At 36.2% G+C, this 22,627-nt stretch overlaps 2 protein-coding genes and 1 non-coding gene across 4 annotated transcripts in view; 2 read left to right on the top strand and 1 right to left on the bottom strand.

Annotated features, from left to right (window-relative positions):
* The first annotated feature begins 1,425 nt into the window (after nt 1-1,425).
* Nucleotides 1,426-22,627, top strand: part of LOC411038 — an 89,912-nt gene continuing 68,710 nt past the window's right edge. The window contains exon 1 of one of the 2 annotated variants that reach the window (XM_016911877.2): nt 1,426-2,083. The gene's annotated coding sequence lies outside the window, so the exon portion shown is untranslated. The remainder of the gene's footprint in view (nt 2,084-22,627) is intronic. The other variant, XM_016911876.2, reaches the window with a different exon arrangement.
* Nucleotides 10,997-15,055, bottom strand: LOC107964335 (melatonin receptor type 1B-B-like). Its single transcript, XM_016911878.2, has 3 exons — nt 11,898-15,055; nt 11,551-11,744; nt 10,997-11,491 (listed from the first exon to the last, which is right to left on the bottom strand). Exons 1-3 carry the CDS (start codon nt 12,601-12,603, stop codon nt 11,417-11,419), a joined length of 975 nt encoding a protein of 324 aa, XP_016767367.1. The 5' UTR covers nt 12,604-15,055; the 3' UTR covers nt 10,997-11,416.
* Nucleotides 20,905-20,976, top strand: TRNAE-CUC. The gene has a single exon. It is a non-coding gene; the product is annotated as a tRNA-Glu (tRNA).

Here is a 22,627-nt window from a genome sequence, read left to right as displayed (position 1 = left end):
TAAAGCGATGAGTTTTTCTCATTTGTATTTATACAGAGAGGAGAATATATAAAATTGTATCGAAAGAGAGGAAGAGAGTTCAATTATAGCTTCCAGTTTTTCGAAAAGCGGATTCAGTTGAACGTTAATTGAATTGAGTGACCGGTAAAAGGAAATTTATAGAAAAACTTGCATCGCTCTTGATAATTGGAGGGAAAAAAGAAAAGTTGATAGAAAGATACTTTCTATCAAAATCATTTTATATTTCAATATATCATCCATTTTCTCTCTAGAATGAACGAAATTATAGAATCGAACAAGCACTTTCGCATCACAAAGCTCGTTAAAAAAAATTCCGAGAATCCAATTTGATCGAAAATTCCCCGATTTATAGAATTTCCACGCGGGAATTTCAAACTGTTAAATTTCCATTCTATTTCTTCTCTCTGAGGGATGGTATATTGAAATATAAAATCATTCGTGCAATTTCTCATAAAATGTACGAAATTATAGGAATCGAACAAGCACTTTGTACTTTCGTTAAAAAAAAAAATTCCCCGAGAATCCGATTCGATCGAGAAACCAGGTTCGATTTATATAGAATTTTTACGCGGGAATTTCAAACTGCTAAATTCTACGAATCGAAAGTGGAGCATTTGCACGGCATAAATATAAAACGATTCTATATCTCAACACACCTTTTACGTTCATTTCTCATAAAATGTACGAAATTATAGGAATCGTACTTTTTACTTTTATTAAAAAAAAAAATTTTGCGAGAATCCGATTCAATCGAGAAGCTAGGTTCGATTTATATAGAATTTTTACGCGGGAATTTCAAATTGCTAAATTCTACGAGTTGAAAGCGGAGCATTCGTACGGCATAAATATAAAACGATTCTATATTTTAATACACCATCCCTTTCAATTTCTCATAAAATGTACGAAATTACAGGAATCGTACTTTATTAAAAAAAAAAATCCCTGAGAATCCGATTCGATCGAGAAGCTAGGTTCGATTTATATAGAATTTTTACGCGGGAATTTCAAATTGCTAAATTCTACGAATCGAAAGCGGGGCATTCGTACGGCATAAATATAAAACGATTCTATATTTCAATACACCATCCCTTTCAATTTCTCATAAAATGTACGAAATTATAGGAATCGTACTTTGTACTTTCGTTAAAAAAAAAAAATTGCCCGAGAATCCGATTGGATCGAGAAGCCAGGTTGGAAAATTCCTCGATTTATACGAGAATTTGCACGGAATCCGAAATTGGTAAATTTTTTATTCTACGAACGAAAAGCGTAGCATTCGCGCGGCACATTGTTATCAGTATGCCCGTTTCGATAACAGAGCCGGCGTGTGTATACCTGAGCGGCAGCGGGCAGCCAATGGAAGAGCCGGTTCGCCGTCGACCATCTTGCGCGGCTCCGCTTTCGAGTTGGGAGTCGCGTGGCGGCGACGTTCGGCTTGCAGTGTACGCCGACTGCCGAGCCGTGACTGACTCTATGCCTCGTGGCTTTCCACGCGCATCGTGCCTTACATACACATTATACGCACTGTAACACTCCTTTATCGTTCGTGAAAAATTGCAATCCCGATTCGATCGTTCACGTCGCCGCTTGCAACTCGATCGCGCGCCTGTCAACGCTCTCGATCCCTGTTAACAAACGAGCAGATTAGGCTACCGTTCAAACTTATACGGCCGGTGTGTGTTTACCTGTTTTTTTCTTCGGCTAAAGAAAACCGCGTGACTGCCCGACCAACGACTGACCAACGAACCAGTGTTTTCTTTTTTTTCCCCCTTTTCTTCGTCGTAACGAAGGGGGATTGGATAACACACGTGGATTGTGCGAGAAAAAGTAAAGTAAATACGGAGACTTTTCTCTCTCTCTTTTTTTTTTCTTTCTTGGAACTTTAGAACGATTGATCGTGGAGATACGATTCGATGAAATTTTGACGTGATAAGGTCTCTTTTCACACAAGGATTGTTCGGCGAAGTGGAGTGAGGACGGATTTTTCAAGGGACAAGGCTGAAGGGAGAGATCGTGAAGGAGGTTCGATTGCGTTCGATTGGATCCTGCGTTTTAAAAAAAGGTAATCGATTGTTTTAATTCCTCTCTTCACGATTTCGAATCGAATGTGTAAATTTTTCCTGCATGCGACGAAATACAAAATTGGAATTTAAAATTCAGCTTCGTCGAGAACAATTATTAATTGTTAAAAGGTAATAATAACTGTTTAATGTGTTATAATGTAAACGTCAAACGTTGACAGAATGATGATTATATGAAATATCGATGTAATTTCTTTCGAACTCTTCCCATTTAATAATTTTTCGAGTGTATTTTGAAAAATCCAAGAAATGAATTATTACGCTTTGTATATCGAATATACAATCGAATGATATCGGACTCGGGGGAATGCTACGTATAATAAATAACTAAAGTTACAAGCCTCCACACGAAAAGTATCGAATTAATACGTATATTCGATGTCATTGATTAATACCAGACGGCTCGTTCGAGAAATTACATCACAAAACGGTTTGTAAATTGCGCGAGTATTCGCCCGTTGACAAACGGCCTTCGTTACGCTACGTGGCAGTGACATCTTTGCAATAAAGAAAGCGTGCCGTACAAGTTGTGACGTGCAATTGCGACTATTTGGTGTACTGATCTTATTCGATTTAACCTTGCACTTTCGTCAATCTATTTCTGGATATCTCGTTCCATTGCATCGTCTCACCGGTAATTGACACCTCTTCTTCCTCTTCTTCTTCTTCTTTTTTTTTCTTTTTCGACTCTCGATATATTGTATTATCCGCGCCATTTGCACGACGATTATTTACGTGGAAACTTTCGTGTTTGCGTTTCGATATTATCAATTGTTTTCGCGTTCCCTTTGTTTTTCTTTCTTCAAAATTGATTTTCGCACGAATATTTTAACATTGGACTTTAATTAAATTCGTTAGATGTTTTTAAAAATTAAAGAATTTATCAAGATTATTAGTGATTATTAGTGTTATTCTAGTTGAGATTTCTTGAATGTGTCAATCGTGGTAAAATTTTTCTTGAGAATGGATCCAATGGATGTCTTAATAAACGTAGGTTTAACAAGGTTGATAATTCGAGGAAAAAATGCACGATTATTCAACTTGCAACTTTTCCATAGTGCGTTTAAATTGTAAGTTTATTGTATCGATGAATGATCGATTTTCACGTTGTCAAAACACGGATACGGAATTAAACTTTGACGAACTTGGTCAAACACAAATACAGGCTTTGTAACGAATTTATACGACGGGAGTGGATACTCATCGATCTCCTCGCGCACCAATTAACAGGTTGATTAAGTTCGTTTGTCATTGGTCAATTTGTTCGTCAACCGATTGTTATCCATTAAACGAAAGATAACTCATCGCCTGGCTAACCCGATCATTTATATTATACTCGAAAATTAAACTTGATTTCTTTTCGTATTTGGAAGAGGAAATTGAGAAAAATTTGTTGAAAATATAAAAAAATATACATGGATTATGCAATACATGGAGAATGAAAAAGAATGCTTCCGGAAAAAAAGAAAGAAATCGAGGATAATTTAATCCTTTTTAGGTATTTTTTCAATTTTCCACTCCATTGTTGAACGACAAATTTCGTCAGCGACGAGATTCGAAAGACCCCCACACATTGTCATTGTCTCTTTGAGAGAACAATGAACCATTGGCCATGTTCGACACTGCATTTTTTTCTTTTTTTTCCCCTCTCTCTGTCTCTTTCTCTCCCGTATATACACCGCGTACACGTCGACGCGAAAGGGAAAAACGTTCTCTATCTGCATACGATGCATCTGTGTATACATTCCTCGACCTATCAACGTACATTCGTGTACGTATGCATGAATCACATTGATAATAATATACGCATACGTAACTTATCCTAAAGCAAACTAAAATTTAACGCGCGATTGTCGCGGAATAGTTATATAGAGAATGTGCAAATTTGAATATAGTCGAGGAATTATCGATTTTGTTTTTTCTTTTTTTCATCGTATAAAGGATACAAATATCGTAGCTTACGTTCTATTTGCCAGTGAACCAAGATATTGGGTGAGGGAAATTCGAATGTTCGAAACGAAATTCCGGAATAGACGATTTCGATTTCTGAATAAAATCATATAATAATATAATAATGTTTAACGCATCAAGAGGAAATTTACTCACTTATTGCGAAACATTTGATACTTTTTTTATGGGAAAATTTTATAATTCATTATCAAAAGTCAAATTAGAAAATTTAAAATTTGTAAATCGATTCAAACCTGTTGAACGAGTATCAGAGCTTTAAGAAATTAAAAACTTTCCCATGTTCCTATTTATCCTATTTACATCCGCCATTTTTCACCACCGATTCCTCTTCGTCCACTTCGTTACATCTCCTCTCCTCGAATTTTGCCACACATTAATCACTTTGACATTCGCTTCTCGTATCATTTTCCGCCACCATTACCCTCCATTTGCCCTCTCCTCCGTTTCAACTCTCGTGTCCACCACTGATTCCACGCTCTTCTTCGACGCTCCTCTGTTTTCCTCTGTTTTTCCTCTATTTTTTCCCCTGTTTTTTCCTCCCCTTCCCATACGATTATGAATATTTATGCACCCTCGCGTCGTCGTCCCTTTAACCGTACTTTTATTTTTCCTCGTTATTTCGTCATACCTTTCTCTCTCTCTCTTTCTTTGACCTCCTCCTCGACCTTTGACTCCTCCACCGCTATTTCTTACGACGAGACCACCCCTTGCCCTTTCCCTCGCACGTATCCACGCGACCCATATTTTACGGCGTTCTCATTTTTTTCGGCACAACCCCACAATTTGTATTCTCCGTATTTATAAATGCATCGTGGGCGTTCCTGGAAAAGATCTTTCTTCCCTTTCATACGTGAAAGCGTTCCGCGTTTAAATTATATTCGCTCGCGGGTATATCAAGCTTATCGGGATTAAAGGTTTATCGCTTATAATTATGCTCTGTTAATCTGCTTTGCTTTGGCGATATGTGTACATAAATCTTTAGCAGAGATATTCATATTCGAATAATATGGATGAATTTAGAGAAAGATCAAATTGCTTAATGATGCGTTAAATTTTTTTGATTACGAGTATTGTTTAGATATTAATTTCTTTATGAAGGATAAGATGTTTGATCGATAAGTGAATTATAAGTATGTATGTATATATATATACGTTCATATAGATTAAGCGAATTAGGCGTATGACTCACTCCTTTGTACGTTTTATTTCACATTGATCTACAATTGGATCGTAAATAAAATGACTAATGGACCACGAAATCAGAAGTCAAATTACAGCAACAACACCGTGAAATGTGAAAAATATTACATGGCTCGTTTGAAGTTTGCGCGTGGTTAAAAATAGCGATGCCTATGTACTTTGGATGCGGATTTATTCCCGTACTTTTGCGTGTAATATAATTATCACGAACTTTATATCTTCCTTAAAAAAAAAAAAAAGAGACGTAATGTGCCACAAATTCGCGAAATCTTCCAACCATCGTTTACATTAAACTATCCATCCAATTTTTATGCATTAGGGAATAGTAAACTTACTTTCTTCGTTTCTTATATTACGCGAGAAATTTAATAATCTTCTGATATTCCATAATTAAAACGTGAACAAATAGATAAATAATTACTTTATATATTTATACGTACACAATAATTACATAATCAACAAATTTTCCAAAACCTGTTCTTTCCTTCCGTTTAAAAAAATTCGACCGCGACACTTATATTTCGAAGAAGAAATATGAGTCTCATGTTCTCGTCCCCTCAGTTTCCCCCAAAACTTAACCCAATAAGTAATTACTTCCACAAAAAAAAGAGAGAGAGAGAGAGAGAAAAGAAACGACGTAATAAATCACAAATTCCAAGTAGAGTTCTCCACCGAGGTCTGTGGGGCGTGCAAAAGGGGGTTACGCGTAGAGTGGACGAGTGTACTGCCATGTTTAAATAGCGGAGGTAACTAGGCCCGTCCGTTCTACTTTCCAAACAGGGCTCTGACTCAACGGACGAGATTGTTTTGGGCAAAGAATCCGCGTCTCGACCGGCAGCGTTCACCCCGACTTTATCGAGACGCCTGTGCCCCTCGTTGCGAGACGCCCACCCACGCGTTAGCCTCCGGCTTCCACCGCATACAGGGTGTCGTGGAAGTGCATCGATCAACCGCTTGTCAAACTTTCCATGAAACAAACCCTGACACCCTTCGTGCGGGGATAGGACGATTTGAACAAGCGATATCATATCTGAGACAGAACTCCTCGATCTCGTACTGCTTTTTCTTCGTGGAATAGGAGACGAAAGGACGAGTGGTCTTAATTGGAGCCGTGACAGACGATTGGAAAATTAACTTTCGAGGTTTTTAAGTAAATTTGTGACGTTGGACAATGGAGGAAATTAGTGAACGATGAATTTTTCTCTGTTTTGATTATAAATTATTATTGCACTATTGGTAAGTTGATGATGATTAAAAAAATTTGGTATCTGTTTTGATACTTGGACTTGGTACGATAATAAGATAAGTATATACTTTTATTGGAGATATTTTATTATATATGTCATTGATTTTTATTTTTAAATATTCTTTGAAAATGGAAGATCAAAGTAAAGTTTTACAATACTCGAAACGATCGTTTCTCTCATCACATATCAATCGACATGTTTCGCATCGAGAAATATGAATCTTGGACAAGGAGGAGGAAGAGATAATCGAGCCTTCGGGCGCCGATTTTTCATTTTCCGCCACGATTCCTATCGCGAAATATTCATCAATCTTGAGATCTTTTCAACATTACTTTTTTTATCGATAAATTCGTACGTTATTCAACCTAAAAGAATCTGGACGATAAATTTATAAATCTAACAGAGTTTTCAAATATACAGAAATCCGATTCTATAAAAAAATAAAATAGTGCAATAATAGTCCAGCTTTTTAAGTTAACAACGAAATTATCGTAGAAAGGAAAGGGGGAGAGAAAAAAAAAATAAAAATCGAAGGAAAGAAGTTGGTGAAAAGTTCTTCCACGGAAAGGAGAACCGCCGCGCTGGTCGGAAATGAAACGTGGGATTGGAAATAAGTTTGATCCTCCGCGCGCGGAGGAAGCGTTTCAATTTTGTATCGTGTAACTTTTCAACTTTCTCGCGGTGTAAAAAAAAAAAAAAAAAAAGTTCGACAAAGATGCGAGTGTTTCAATCCCCTCGAGGCTCTCTCCTCGCGATTGTAATCGAAGCGAATGCTTTTTCCGTTCGAAGCCCATGAATGAAGTTTCTATGCGTATATATATATATATGCGTTTCATCGGCTTGCCCGTTTCATTCACACGTTAATGCGTTTACGCATTCGCATCGATATTTGTCCTGTTTCTTTTCTGTGCGGGACGCGCCATAGCTTCTTTTCTTCCATGGAGTCTTCCATGAAAACTCGAGTGAAAACAGTGGAAACGATTTCGTAACATTGGAAGATAATTTTCATTTTTAAATTGCATTGATAATTAAACTTATTTTTCGCAATTGGATTAGTCTTCGTGAGCTAAGCGATTATTCGTCAATTCGCAGAAAAAAAATAAAGAGAGATAAAATTTTGAAACTTTCGAATAATTCGATATTATTGTTATTTTTCAAAGGTTCGACGAGAAATATCTGAGAGGCGAAGAATGAGGATTGCACGTGGTATTGCGGAAGAGCGGGATTTAAAATTTCGAATGCCTTCTGAATGGCTCACAGTCACAGGGGAAAGTTAAACGCTGTCCTATATTACGAAGTGTAACTTTCTTTGTGCTCGAGTATCTCACGTTATGGAGAACTCTTTTCCCTAGCCTTCTCTTATTATGGTCTTTTGTAGGATGTTCGCGAATATATCAACCGTGAGATTGTATGTTGTACGCAGGCGAAATTAACCGTTAATGTTAATTTCTTCGTCGGCGATTTTTCTCTTCCGATTGTGGTATTCGCTCTATCATGCGTGTGTGTATATATATATATTTTTTTCCTTCTTTAAAAAAAGGAAGGAAGAAGGAAAAACAGAAATAATAATACAAGATTGAAACAATGGAGATGAATTTGAGTGGAACGTTTTCGTTTTGTTTCTTCGATTTGCGGATCGAGAGGATATCTTTTGAACAATCGGACGGAACGTCGATACTCGTTATTCATAAGCAAATTTTGGCGGTGTTATTCTTTCGGGACAACCGTTGAAGGGACAAACAGCTTTATTCGCCTTTTTTTTTTTTTTCACCGCACGCCTGTTCGTTGCAAACAATGTCCTTTGTTATTTTCCTCTCGCCAATGGAATTTTTATCATGATGGCCGAGTCAAACAGATTTACTTTCCAAATTAAATTTCGTAGGGAACGATTCATCGAATGACAAAAGATAATATCAATTCGGGTTGTCCTATTTTAAAAAAATAATTGTTTTTACCTAAATTTTCACAAAAGTGAAGAATACACTCGTATAATTAGAAATTAATTTTTTTAACGGTTTCCTCGTCATACGTAATTAATAATTTAAATATTTTTTTAAAATTAATTTAGGAAAATTAAAAAATAATAATCTCTTTTTTGTAACTTCATAATCGTTTTCACATCTTTTCTTTATCGTCCAATTTTATTTATTGTTAATAATAATTACGTATTCACGAAAGAGTTAAAATTTTTTTCATTTCACGAATATCAAGATTGAATCATCATCTCCACTTTACTTCCATTCTTCTGTTAAATGAAATAAAATCTGTCTCTGAGGAAGAATTATATTTTCATTGGCGCAAAAAAGAGATTTAGCCCCAATGTCGTTGTCGGGAGTAAAGGACGTTAAGTTGACCGAAAGACCGTGGCGGAAGTCTCGTCTGGTAGGATGGCTTTCCGCTCCACTGATTTCCTGTTTCTTCGAGGTCTTCTTTTTCTCCGCCACGTACGATGCATCTTCCTTCTTCGGTACACCTTCTTTCGCGACCGATAATCGTGTATTTTCCACACATACGACCCCGCGTACACACGCGCACACACACGTACAGTTTCGAGTGTCCTTGTCTCGATGTCGTATTCGCAGAATCGGTAAAGCTTGGAATAGGAAACGCGATGCGGATGGAATTTGTAATCGTCGTGTGATGAAGAGGCTGGATAGAGACGTGTGGCTATGAAAGAGAGATTTAATCCTCGATTTGAAACGACAAACGATGTCCCATTTTCACTTACGATGTTCTTCGCTTAATTGAATTTAAGGACGTTGTGGATGGTTGTTGCAAGTATTTCTGGATTCATAAAGTGCGTGGTAAAAATGTTCCAAGAGCATTCTGTGGATTCTTAAGATTTTTTTAAGGATAGTGGGTTTGATATTAAAATTAGATCGAATAAAATATTGTAACGTAATTTTTAATATTGATACGAGAGATTATTTCAGTTCTTCTTTTCTTCTTCTCTTTTGCAATAATCTGCAAAAGAATAACAATTAATGTAAATTGCAAGAAAAAGAGAATAGAAATTACTTCTTCAATTTCACTCATTCAAGGCAGCATGATCTTTCTTTTACAATTATTCCATCCCATCGCACAATGTTTAAGCAATTATCTCGAGAACCATTCCTTATTTGAGCAGATAGAGAATCAAATAGATCTTACGTGCGACATCCCTATATAGAAATCTTGATGGCCTCCGACATTTCAACCCAATTCTTATTTTCCTCAGATGGAATTATTTATCAACACAATCCATTCCAAACACGAATTCGAATTTGCTAAGCTCTTAGAATTCATATACTACAGAAAGACAAGATCTCACAAGATTTCCACGAAACAGAAGAAGAAACCAAATTTTCCAAAATCCATGTGTCTTCGTTTCTTCGCCTTATCTTCTTCCCCGAGAAGAAGATACATTTTTAAAAAAAGAAAAAAAAAATATTACATAAATTTTGCTCGCAGTATCGATGCGGCATCGTTCCACGCGTGAAAAATTCACGTTTCCACGGGGAATATCTCGAATGCTCGATCACGTTTGTCGTTTAAAGCGGAGCGGAGCGTGTAAGTCTCGTCGTGTCGCTATCGTAACGAGCGAACAATCGAGGCGTATTCGTAACGATTTCGCGATGCGCCGGATTACGACTCGAACTATTTTTCCCCGGCGAGATACGAGCGGATACAAAGTGGACGTGGTCGTTTCGAGCCGAACGAACCACGCGTGTTTCCACGTATGCGCGCCTCTCCGTCGACTTATGCACTCGACAGACGCGCCCAAAGGGAGCCTAATTTGCATACAGAGAGCGCAATGAATTCACGACTTTGCGACCGCGACGAGAGAGAGAGAGAGAGAGAGGGAGAAATTCTGTAAGAGACACTCTTGCAAATTTCGTCCACCCCTTGGTGTTGCTCGTAATGGGCGGAAAACGTTCTTCGAATGGACCAAGGCCAAGTTGTTTCGCATCCATTATTTTAATATATCGTTTTCGCGACCACTTGTCCCTTATTTATATATATATCGAGTTAAACGAGTGTTTTATTGCCTGCTTCGAGATTCTTCGTAATATTTTTAAACAGTTTTTCTTCTCTTGGTACAATTTTAGGATAATTTTTTAACGAATGAGTTATCGTGTAGATTTCTCACTCTAAATGTATCGAGATGGTTTTGAACGATTTTCATGGAATTATATTTCAGTATGATATATAGAGTGTTAATGTACGTAGACGTATTTCGATCTTAAGGAGCTGAAACAGTAATACAGGAATATATAAGAATATCGATCGAGGTTTATTTATTAAGTTTATGAATAATTGAAGTTTGCATTATCGATATAAGCTTTCATCTAATTTAAATTGCTCGTAAATACTTAATAATTTAATAAATATAAGTCTCGATCGATGATTCGAATCAATCTTTCATATCGATACACTGTATATAAATCGACGGATTTAAAACTTGAGAATATTAGACGTGAGATTAAAACACTATGAGATCCTTGTTCTTTTTTCCCCCTTTTTTTTCTTCTTAATTTAGCCATGATGCGTGTTTTTATTAGGTGCAAATACTTAAATAATATTCAAGAGTTTGAGATACTCTTGTTCTCACTATGTTATGAATATCAACTTGCGGGATACATGTTTCAAGTTTAACTTCGTTCACAAAGCACGTCTTTCATGTTTGAGAGCAGTGCTTCGAGCTTTTGAGTAATTCATGCAGGGATGACGCGCTGTGTGCTATAAATATATTTTTTGATGTTAATACGTATTACTACGGGCGAACGAATGGAAATGTGAAATATGATCGAATATTTCTATAATTAATCTCTTCTTCGACAAATGAACGGATTCTTTTCATCCATTTATTTTCAATCTATGTGTATAATGATGCATACATAGAAATTTATATACGTATCATACAATTACGTTATCGTTGGAGGATATTCGAATTTCTCTAGGAAATTTCTGACATCCGTGCTTTAGAATCGTCTGCAATGGAAAAAATAATTGTTCAGATTATTAAATAAAACAAACTTTCCTAAACGTACCATTATGATTTCGTGAAATTCATTCGACAACGAGATATAAATGAGCGAGAAGACGAAAGGGTACATCTTGGCCATGAAATAGAGCACCTCTCTTTTATCGTCTGTGCAGCATGACGCCTTAGGCTCTAAGAAATTGATCGCTCTGGCCAATCGATACGGCATTCGTATCAGGATGAAAGCGATTGCGATTACCACTGGAAAATATCTCACTTCACTATAGAACGTAATGGAAATGAATCCATGTGTCCATTATCCACTTTAATATTATGATTACTAAGAAGAAGAGAGAGAGAGAAAAGAATTTAATAGCCCTGGGAAAAACCAATTAACTTAATTAATTGACTCACCCAACATAATATAGTGCCTCAACTCGTCCATCCTCCACGATCCTTCGATTTCTTTCAATATCGTCAATTCGTAAATGGTCAACGCGTCTATGGACAGGGATATGATCAACGGCATGGTGATGAACATGATCGTGATGCATATGTAAATATCCGGCATATCTTCCTCGAAATAATCGTATATGTGAAGGGAAATAGCGAGTGAGATGATGCACGAGGACCAAATCAACAGAATCCCTTTCACGGTCGTATACTTCTTCAACAATGCATGGCCGAACGATACTCGATCCCGAAAGATGCCAATGTACTGGATAAATTTCAGAATCGCGATCGTGATGATGGATACGTCGAAGCTGATTATACACACGTAATCCATATTCAGTTTCATATTCACGTCGAAGAACCATTTCAATACTTCTTCCAGAGGTTCGATTAATATGATCATGTTGGAGCAGGCTAGGCTGACGATGTAGAAATTCCTCGATGTCCTCGCGGAACGTACGCAAACGATTATCAAAATGATCAAAAGGTTCAAACTTGTGCCCAGAACGAGTAGAATCAGATTGATGACACGCGCGTCGGACAATGATAGGCTGAGTACAACCGTGTTGATTTTCGTGGATCGATTTTTCTTCGAGGGTTTCGTTGGAAAGATCGGGAACGTAACATCCCCGTTGTTCAGAAGATGCACCAAATTCGAATACTCCATTCCTCTCCTTTTCAAAAACTTTTAAATTCCCGTCGAGCAACGCTCGATCATCCTTCTTCTCGATAAAAGAATCGAGAGAATTTTTGGATCCCTTGTTGATTTTTCAACCGACAAGATAATAACACGTCTGCATCGATTCGTAAGCAAAGTTTAACTAAAACATCGAATAGTAGAAAGGGATAAATAATCAGAATTCTAATCTTTTAATTTTTTTAATGTATCGCGAACGAAAAAGAAAAAACACGTCGTTGAATGCCATGATATTCATTGACACGCGATATTTTCATTTTATTAAGTGCAAGCCAGATAAACATCGTGGAATATTATTAGATCTCGTATTTTCAAATCTTTCCACAAATTTTCATTTTACAATGAACGATTCTCTATTAAATTATCGACTATTGTTTCGACAATTTCCAATGATATCCAAGCTCGATATCCACGCTATCCACGTTTCGTCACGTCAGAGGATCGATCGAGGCAGAGCGGCAGAATCGAGGCTTTGTCCATCATACGCAACGAGGAAGGAATCCTTGACCCTGACATCGCAGAGTTTGGTTCTTCGAGCGTAGCAACGTCGACTCGGCGACGACCGATGACGAAAATAGTTGTGCACGAGTAAATCATGTCTCGGCCGACATATTTATACAAAGAGATCGTACGGATTGGGCGGAATGGGACGGAGGAGGAAGCGCAGGCCGAACTGCATAATGCAACAAGAGAGAGGCAAGAGTGGAAGAAGCCTCTGGGCAAAGTTGGCAAATGGCCATGGGCTCGATATCGGTCAGTATTTGGCCATGATGGATTTATCGTCGAAATTTATACACTCTACACACCCTTGAGGATCGTTATTTCGAAAGTGGAACGTATTTCGAGAGGTGTGCTCACATATAAATATATATCTATTGTGCGTTTCGACAATGGACGAGTTTTCCCCGAGAAAAATTGGCGGATCGTCGTTTCGATTGGTTTGCGTGAAAGGATGCGTCGAATTGGAAAGGTCTCGAATCACGCGTGAGAGAAAGGAGTTAAATGGTAATCCATTCTCCTCGGTTTACGATTCTAGGTGTTATGAGTTATGACGTAGGGAGCGTAATGTTTATCTTCTGGCATCGAGATGCAGTAATCTTGAGGAATGACTTATTGTCCTCTTTTTACAGACTATGTATCTTGCTCCTCTTGGAATCTTCTCCCCGTGAGATGTACTTTGGCCATGCTTTATACTTCTGTTTCGCACACCTTCTTCTTCTTTTGATATCGTATTTTCATTCGCAATGTATTATAAAGTTTCGTGAATAATTTTCAGTGATCTTTGAGTGTTGGCAACAATGATTAACTTTTTAGTAAGAAAAAATCTTATTATTTCACGTGTAAGAAAGCATTCTAACCCTTCGAGAGAGATTTTTTTCACGAGGAAACTCTTGCTATATATTTTGTTCGATCACGGATGATTACAGAATCTTCTTACGAAATTCGCGTTGGCTTTCTTGCTATACTCTACTCGGGCCCTCTTGCATCCTTGGGCCAGGTGTGTGGTTCAGTTTTGCGGGTTCCTCCATGCTTCTTCTTTTTTTTCTTCTTCTTCTTCTTCTTTCCCTCTTGGTTTTCGTCTGGTTTGGATCGGGTTAGGGGCCAAATAAGTGCAGTGGCAGGGCCACAACCGGTTCGCTGGTTGGCCATCATTACAACGTAACTCAGGCGACCCTGGTGAGGCTTCGGACAGCACGATAATCAGGAGGCTGTGTATTATCATCACGAACGTCGGCATTCTTATGTATTATCGTCACGAGGCCAAACCGAAGGTGTAATACGTTTCAGTCGGCGTTCGATTTAGCCTCCATTTTGCTTGTGCGTGTGTGCGTATGCGTGTTTCGTTGGGCGCCACTATCAAGTGTTCAACTCGTTTCTTTTCACTGTTCTTTCATCCTTGTTTGCTGATTATACGGTTAAGCTGTTTACATTGGTCGATATTAGGCAATATCGTGTAATAAATATTATTGTGTAATAATTGTAAATTCAAAGTAATTTCTTCAGATTCAAGTAATAACACAGAGATGTTTTTTCTTGGACCGAAATTTCTTGCTCTTTCGATCGATCGTGATTATTGGTTTACCTTCAAGTTAGATTAGATATATTCAGACTTGTATAATACTCAAGATGTGTATTATGGATTATTATGTAGGAAAAAAGGAATATAGAAAATAGAAAATTGATATTATAGAAAATATAATATATAATATTCAATGGGGATAATTTATTTTTAGTTTGAAAATCTAGCTCTTTCCTTTTTACTAGATCGACCTAAATAATCGAGAGAAGATACAAATTAACTTGTTCTGAATTCTAGAGCAATAGAATGGAATGTTCATTGCTTAATAACGATTCAAGGTAAAAATTAGATGGATATAATTTGACGTACACTTTACTTAATTAAAAAATATAATACATTTCAGCTGATGAAGATTGAGGTTTAATATAATCGTTACTTTGAAACTGCAAGTATTATTATTAAAACTAGACCTCGTTATCGAGCTCGATTTTTAATTTTCAAAATGGGAATGTACGATAATTCTCTGTAGAGATTTTTATCGCAATTTAATCTTAATATTTATTCAATTATTATGCACTCTCGCAACTGTTTGGCTCGATCTTTGAATCGCCTCGTGCAAAATTCATCTATATACGAGATGATAATTTATTTTTTAAATGAATATTATTTTGTATTATTTTACAAACCTCAATTGTTGATAAAAGACTCATTTCTTTTTACAAATAAATTAAAGATGGTTAATTTGAATTTAAGAATCTAATTGAATCTTTTGAAATATAAATATCGTTGAAAAAATTCTAAAATAAAGCCCATAAAGTTTCATTATACAGGCACGAAATTCATTCAAAATTATTCAATTATTTCTAAATTCCATATTCCAAAGATCATATCAAAAAAAAGAAAAATCCATAAGTATTACACTTCACATATGAAATTTGCCCAAAATTTAATTACAGCGTCAATACATCGAAAAATCCACAAGATTCGCAAAATTCCATCACACATGAAATTGCGCACGTGCATTCTACAAAGACCCTGAAATGCCAAGAAAAAAAAAAAGAAACTATCACAAGCACTACAAAGTTCCATCCATACCGTATGCATAGAAAATTCCATCAAAATTTAATCATATCCAAAATTACATCACCTATTTAAAATCTATAAATACGTGGAAAAAGCCGCCCCAAAAAACCGCTTGAGCCGCTTTTCAAAATTCCATTATATTCAAATTCTTCTGGGGAATTTTTTAATCGATCGAAAACTTAGGATAACCGGCGATAAATCCTCATTTCGAGGAAATTGCGGGCTCGTTCGTGCATCCTGAAGGAATTCGTGTTGCGCAAAACGTTTTTATCCGTATCCGATACTGCAAAAGAAGGATCGCGAGTTAGACCGCGAGTCACCGCAACCTCGTGCTTGCTTGCAGCAAGCGCCTCCTCGCTTTGGTCCTCTTGGCCAGTGGGGGCCCGTGATATTTAACGCGTGACCGGTTCGGCCAGTTTTTCCGCAGAAGACCGCAATCGCGATGGCCAACATTCGATACCCGGAGCGCAGGTGCACCCTGAAAAAAATTCGCGCGAGCGCACCCCCTCGAAAACGCGAGCAATCCCGCGAGACAACAAGGCGAGCGACGAGAAGGGGAGGGAGGGAGAGCTTGCAAGGATATTCCAGATTGTGTTCCACAGGCGCCTCTTCACCATGTCCTTTTGGTCGATTGTTTTTCAGCTCGGTTAGGTGTCCGAGTCGGGTTTATTATCGGCTTTGAAGAGTAGTCGGAAGGGGGAGAAATGAGGATTTACGTGACGGTAATGCGAAATATTTTTGCGGTTTTATCGTTACCCATTTATTGTATTCTTTTGTGCTCGCGAGGCTTGTTGGTTTTGATATGGAATCGAATCGAAGAACGTGTTTTTCTCTGGTTATCGTTGACTGTTTTTCGTCGTTTAAGATTAAATTAATGCTTGTGATTATTAAATGATTTTTTAATACATGTGATAAAACGATTTATTTTGATTATTTTGATATAAAGTATATACGGAGAATCGAGTTTATATTGAATCATTGTATATTGTTCAAGATGTCTCGTATAATAGTTTAGAAAAGTCGCAAGAAAGCAATAGAGATTTTTTCTCGGAATTTCAATAATAAGAGAACATCTGTGAAAATTATAGTAATTGATGCTTTCGAACATAGAATCTTGGAAAGAGAATTAAAGAAGAATCGTAGATATTTAAGATAAGATACTAAAAATGTAATAAAAAATAAGAGATTGATTTTTTACTTATCGTGGATGATTTACGTTTTTTCCCGATGGAAGAACACGGAAATGGAAACACTTTTTAATCTCACCCTCTAATCGATACGAGACAGGAGCGTGATGAATGCTCGAAAACTTTTTAGCTTACAAACCACTCAATGCGTTATCGGCACGAAAAGTTTCGGAGGCATGCTCATATAAGTGGAAAATCCTTAAATCCCTCGAGGCGAAAAATGGTTCCACCAAACCTGGAATTACCACGTCGATCACCTTCCCTGAATGAAGGGTTAAAATCCTACTTGACGCATTCAAATCCTTCACGGTGAGTGTATACGGTTTAATCGATGCAACTTTTTTCCACCCATTCATATTTCTCTTTATTTTTCTATTCAAAATAATTGTGGTATATTTTTTAAAAAATTTATGTTTATGTTTAATCAATTCGAACAAACAATAATAGGTGAATTATCCCTTAGATTTTATTTATTTCATTTTATAAGAGAAATTTTAATTTACACTTTGTTCGTTCTCAAATATCGACTAATCTCATCTAGAATTATAACGATATCTTGATCGATTGTCTGACAATAATTAAACTAAAACCTTTATTCATGGGATGGAGTCCAATAATAAATCTCGTTTGTTTTCTTGCGAAGAGAAAAAAAAGAAAGGAATTTCGATTAATCTTTTAAGAAGATTGATATTCATAATTTAATCGAGTGAAACTCATTCTTATCTTTCCTATTCTCTTCTCGCTCAAGCTCAATTAACTCGATAGAAAAGTCGGCAAAAAAAAAAAGTTTCGAAATCAATTGTATAGAAATTGAAATTTAATTAGAACCTCGGTCCAAACCAGGAAGCAAGATCAAGATAATCGATTAAATTTACATCCGAACAATCACACACTCGCGAAATTTTCATTATTCAATGCTTATTCAATGCGAATCAGAATTAATAATTACGAGTAATTCTTTCTCTTCCCATCTCATCCATCATCTCGAAATAACCCAAACTCCGATCTCCCTTCGAACAAACAAATAAATAAATAAACAACAATCGTTCTGCAACTCCCTCAAACTCGAGATTCCAAATAAATCTCCACCACTCGAAAAAAGGAGAACATCTTCCACAGAGAGTGCCTCTTCCACAACTTTCCTCTCGAAATCTCTCCTCTTTTTCTCCATCCATCCTCCTCGATCAACCTTCTCGTCCGGAGAAGAACCTCCACCCCCTAACGACGAACAGGCGCTAAATTTTTTTCCCCTCCTCGTCAACGATCCTCCTCTCCTCGCGAGAGGAGCACTGCCAACTTTCTTCTTGCGCCTTCGCGTAATTGTTTACGCCCGCGTCAAGCCACTCACCGAGATCGAAAAGAAGAAATTCCATCCGCATTGCGGCGAAACGCGATCGTGCTGACGCGCACATAAATCCGGCCACGGCGTATCTTCGGGCCGGGGGACGACGATTTTTCATTTAATTCCCGGCGTACGTATGCGCTACGCTATCCCTGCGTGTGATAACAATCTGCACGCGTTTTAATTACTTTCGCGAAATTTCGCGTGTACGAGAAATGTACGTAAAAAAAAAAAAAATTGGGCAAAAATTGGACAAGTTTGCAAGACGTATTATGCGCGTTGGAAACTGTTATTCGCGTGGGTTAAAGTCTCTCTTTTTTTTTCTACGATGAATTGCAAGAGGAAGAGGATAAAATTGTTTTCGAAGCGTTGGATGGAGATCTCTCGAATGAAATTTAATGGCGAAGCGAGATTGATTGGAAAATTTGAGGAATGAGTTTGGAATTTTAAATGGGAAACTGATTAATAATTTGATAATAAATATCCGAGTTTATTTATCGGTGTTACATTATGGGAAAGAAGCGTCTTAAATTGTTGAATGATTATCGTTTGAGTAATTGAATTGTCGTATTATCGGGCTAATTTGCATATTGAACACGCGAACAGACACGTAAGAATCTTTTGTGAAGCGAGCAGCGTGGATGATCTATACGTCCCCGTGTTTTAACAACAGATAGAAGATAGTTCGAAGAACAGTAAACGTGGCTATTAATGAACTTTATGACTATGTTGTCCGGGGTTACATGAATACATGTAACAAATACGTGTTATAGTCGGTTTACGTAGTGGAGCAATTTTATTTTCATAACTATGCTAACGTGAAAGTTGCACCAACGTTATACTGATAACACCAATTTGTAGTAACCATATCACTATATCTATATATAATATTTCGCTCGTTAATACCTTTTGAAAATTAAAATTAAAATTTGCTTAAACGCTATAAACGAGTTTAACGTTATAAGCTAAAAGGATTATTTGCAGAGGTGCCAATAATTATGATATAAATTCAAAACGATATTAAATTTTAATAACGATAGTTTAACATTTTGTAACAATATAATCAAAATTATCCTATACAATAGAATTTTCTTTTGTAAAATATCTTCCAATTTATGATTCAAAAAAAGTGATGTTTACAACGCTGTCAAAAATTTTCTCATCCATAAATTGGTAAAATAAAAAATAAAACGATTCTTCGATGGAAAATAAATTATTGACTGGAAGGAGAATATTAATTGGTGAGCTTTTTTTCACGCGGATTGCAGATTCACGCGATACCTCCCACAGTCGTCAATTCGTGCGTCGAAACGGAAATAACTTGGGAGATAGAGCGGCGGAGACCGCATTTACGCCATAATGTACGATCTCCCCTTCTGTCGTTTCCGTTTTTCGCTCTTGTCGCTCCCTTTTCTTTTCTTTCTTTCGGCATCAAGCCGATTTTATGAGAAAATACGATAATCGTCGCCATATAAGGACACCGGAAGCGGCCTCGATGCTTCTTTTCAAACTCCTTAATTTTCTATGAGAACGTCGCTTGGCTCGCCAAAAATGGAGAAATCATGCTAAACCAAGAGACGACTTTTTTTTCAACTTACAAGTAATTGTCATTCTTTTTTATTTGTCGGTTATTCAGAACTCTTGCGGATTGTTTTTAACGTCTACATAAGGAATTGTAAAGGATAAAAGAATAAAATGTTTAAATTATTATTGCAATTTAAATGATTAATTTTTTAATTTTTCATTGTCTGTCATTGTATATTTGTTTTATTTCTTCCACAACGTCATCGACATTAGTCATATTTATAATTCAATGAATTTAGAGTATCCTTCTTTGGAAGTTCATTCAACAAAAATGTATTATTTTTTAATTAAAAGAATTGGTGATATAAGCAGTCAATAAAACTAGTTTAGAAAAATTTGAAATAAAATTTAATTATTTTAATTCTATGAATAAATTTGTGTGAAAAGTATCACAAAAGTTCACGAGCAACGAGAAATCTTTATTCTCATTCGAGGAGCATAAAAATCGATTCGGCATCGGATGCGTATGTTTTGCGTTCGGTCTGATTGAACAAACTTACCCGTTATACCGTTAGAGTCATCGCGAGTACCGTAGAAATACTGAAAAGAGACGACGAGAAGGCGAAAGAAACCGAAAGAAACTTGACAAACGTGTGGATGGTGGTCGTCTATAAATACGCTTGTGTACATTGTCATTCAGAACAACGAAGGCTTGTTATGCTAGCATGCATAACACGTAGAGTATAGTTTTTGGAAGGAGAATAACGTGGCGTTAAGAAAAGCCTACACTTTTCGATACTAGACGAATAAATTGAAAATTTATGCGTGGAATATAAATTATCAACCAGAAAGAAAAAGGAAAATGATTCGAGATTAAAATATATTTAATGTTCGAAATAATTTAATAATTAATTGTTTTTTTAAAGACGTTTGAAAATATTACGTATAATAATTTATTATTTTTATTGAAAAGGTATTTTCCGACTTTTAATTTTATTAATTTCATGGAATAATTTATTTCAAATTTCATTAATTTGTAAATTGTATGATAATTTTTTAAAAATATTTATTTTATTCTACCACTTCAAGAAATACGAAGAAAATTACTGCATGTCTCCGGTATGGTCTAGTGGCTAGGATACCTGGCTCTCACCCAGGAGGCTCGGGTTCGATTCCCGGTACCGGAAATTTATTTTTTATTTCATTTTTTTTTTTGCATCAAAGATAGATCAATATTTACAAGATCAATTTATTACAAGAATATATCACATTGGCATGCATCCAGATCTAATTTTCTAATGATAAATTGAAACGTTAATATTTGTATGAGATTTTTGTTCATTTGTCAGAAATAAACTATTCATAATACACGTATATTACATTATATATCCATAAGAAACTATATAATTGAAAATTATAAAAAATTTAAATTTATAAAATATACTACGTAGCAGATAGAAAAGATACATATTTCGCACATATTCGCAAGAGTTGAACATATGTAACATGATATTTTGCATTGATAGCACAATCTAAAATTAAAAATCTGAGAATCATAATGAGAATTTGTATGAGAATAAAAATTGACTATAATTTTTAATATATCCCTTCTGTTTTTCATGATTAGAGAAATCTGGCAAGCTAAAAAATGTTGTTAAATTCCATTTATAAATTGAATCTGAAGAATAAAAAAAATTCGATAAATTTCTATAATCTTCTATAAAAATTTTTATAAATCATCCCTTGAATATTATATTTCTTTCTCTAACGTTCTATTTCTTAAAATTATCCCCCATTGTTTCATAAAAGAAAAATATTGCAAAACTTTACTCATCAATCAGTATTTCAGAATTACTCTTCGCATCACAACTTACACCTTCAATCTGTCGTCCCTCCACCTCCAACGCAAATTATTCATCCATTCGTTACACCTTCAATTCGATTCTCCATCATCGAGCGAATTACAAGCACAAGCGACGAAGGAAAAAGTGTACGACATGTAATATCGTTCGATTGACCTGAATCCATTCCAATTTCCCACCATTTGACATTTCTTCTCTCGACCAACATACGCAGCAGAAATATTCTCTTCCTCTCTAAAAATTTAACTCGCACGTATAAACATAACGCGTATCGAGTTCCCTACGAGTTTAGCTCGCCTCTGCTTTTGACAAGCGAAAAATATCGTGGTCGCATTGTTACCGAACCCTGAAAGCGACCACGAAGACAGCGAAAGCCAGGTTACCACTCGAGCACGTACTCCCTCCGACCACTTTTCTTGGCCCCCTCGAAATTAACGCCGACCACTCAACCGTACCATTTAGCGTGTCGGGTTATGCCGGTCCAGCCGCTCTCTTTCTGCCTCCTCCACGTACCGATACGTATCATCTTTTCTCAGCATTTTACTTTTCCCTCTTCTCTTTCATTTCTTTACAAAAGAAATCACGACCATCGTTTCCCTTTTCGCCCATGAATTTTGCCAAAGGGATCTCGGTTAAAATTTACTTAGGATTCACCTGTATATACGTGATTTTTTCTTCTTTTTTCCTTTGGAAACGTGGATAGAATATATTTATCTTTTATCTTTCTGTGGTATTGTGAAAAGGATTCGATTGTTTTTTTTATCTATTTTTGAATATCTTTCAACATAACCAGAGTTGTGGTTGAACGAGACCATTTTTGAAAATGGTTTATGATTTTACAAATAAAGTGGTCGATTAACTTGAATTAACTTTGTGATCAATTCTTCTATTAATTGATCTTCTTTTGACAGCTTGTATGTTTAATCGTATAAAATTTTATTCGTAGAATATTTTTATTTATTTCAGTTCGATATAT

Source organism: Apis mellifera, linkage group LG4, assembly GCF_003254395.2.
Source record: "Apis mellifera strain DH4 linkage group LG4, Amel_HAv3.1, whole genome shotgun sequence".
Classification (NCBI taxonomy): Eukaryota; Metazoa; Arthropoda; class Insecta; order Hymenoptera; family Apidae; genus Apis; species Apis mellifera.
This window is presented reverse-complemented; position numbering and strand designations above follow the sequence as displayed.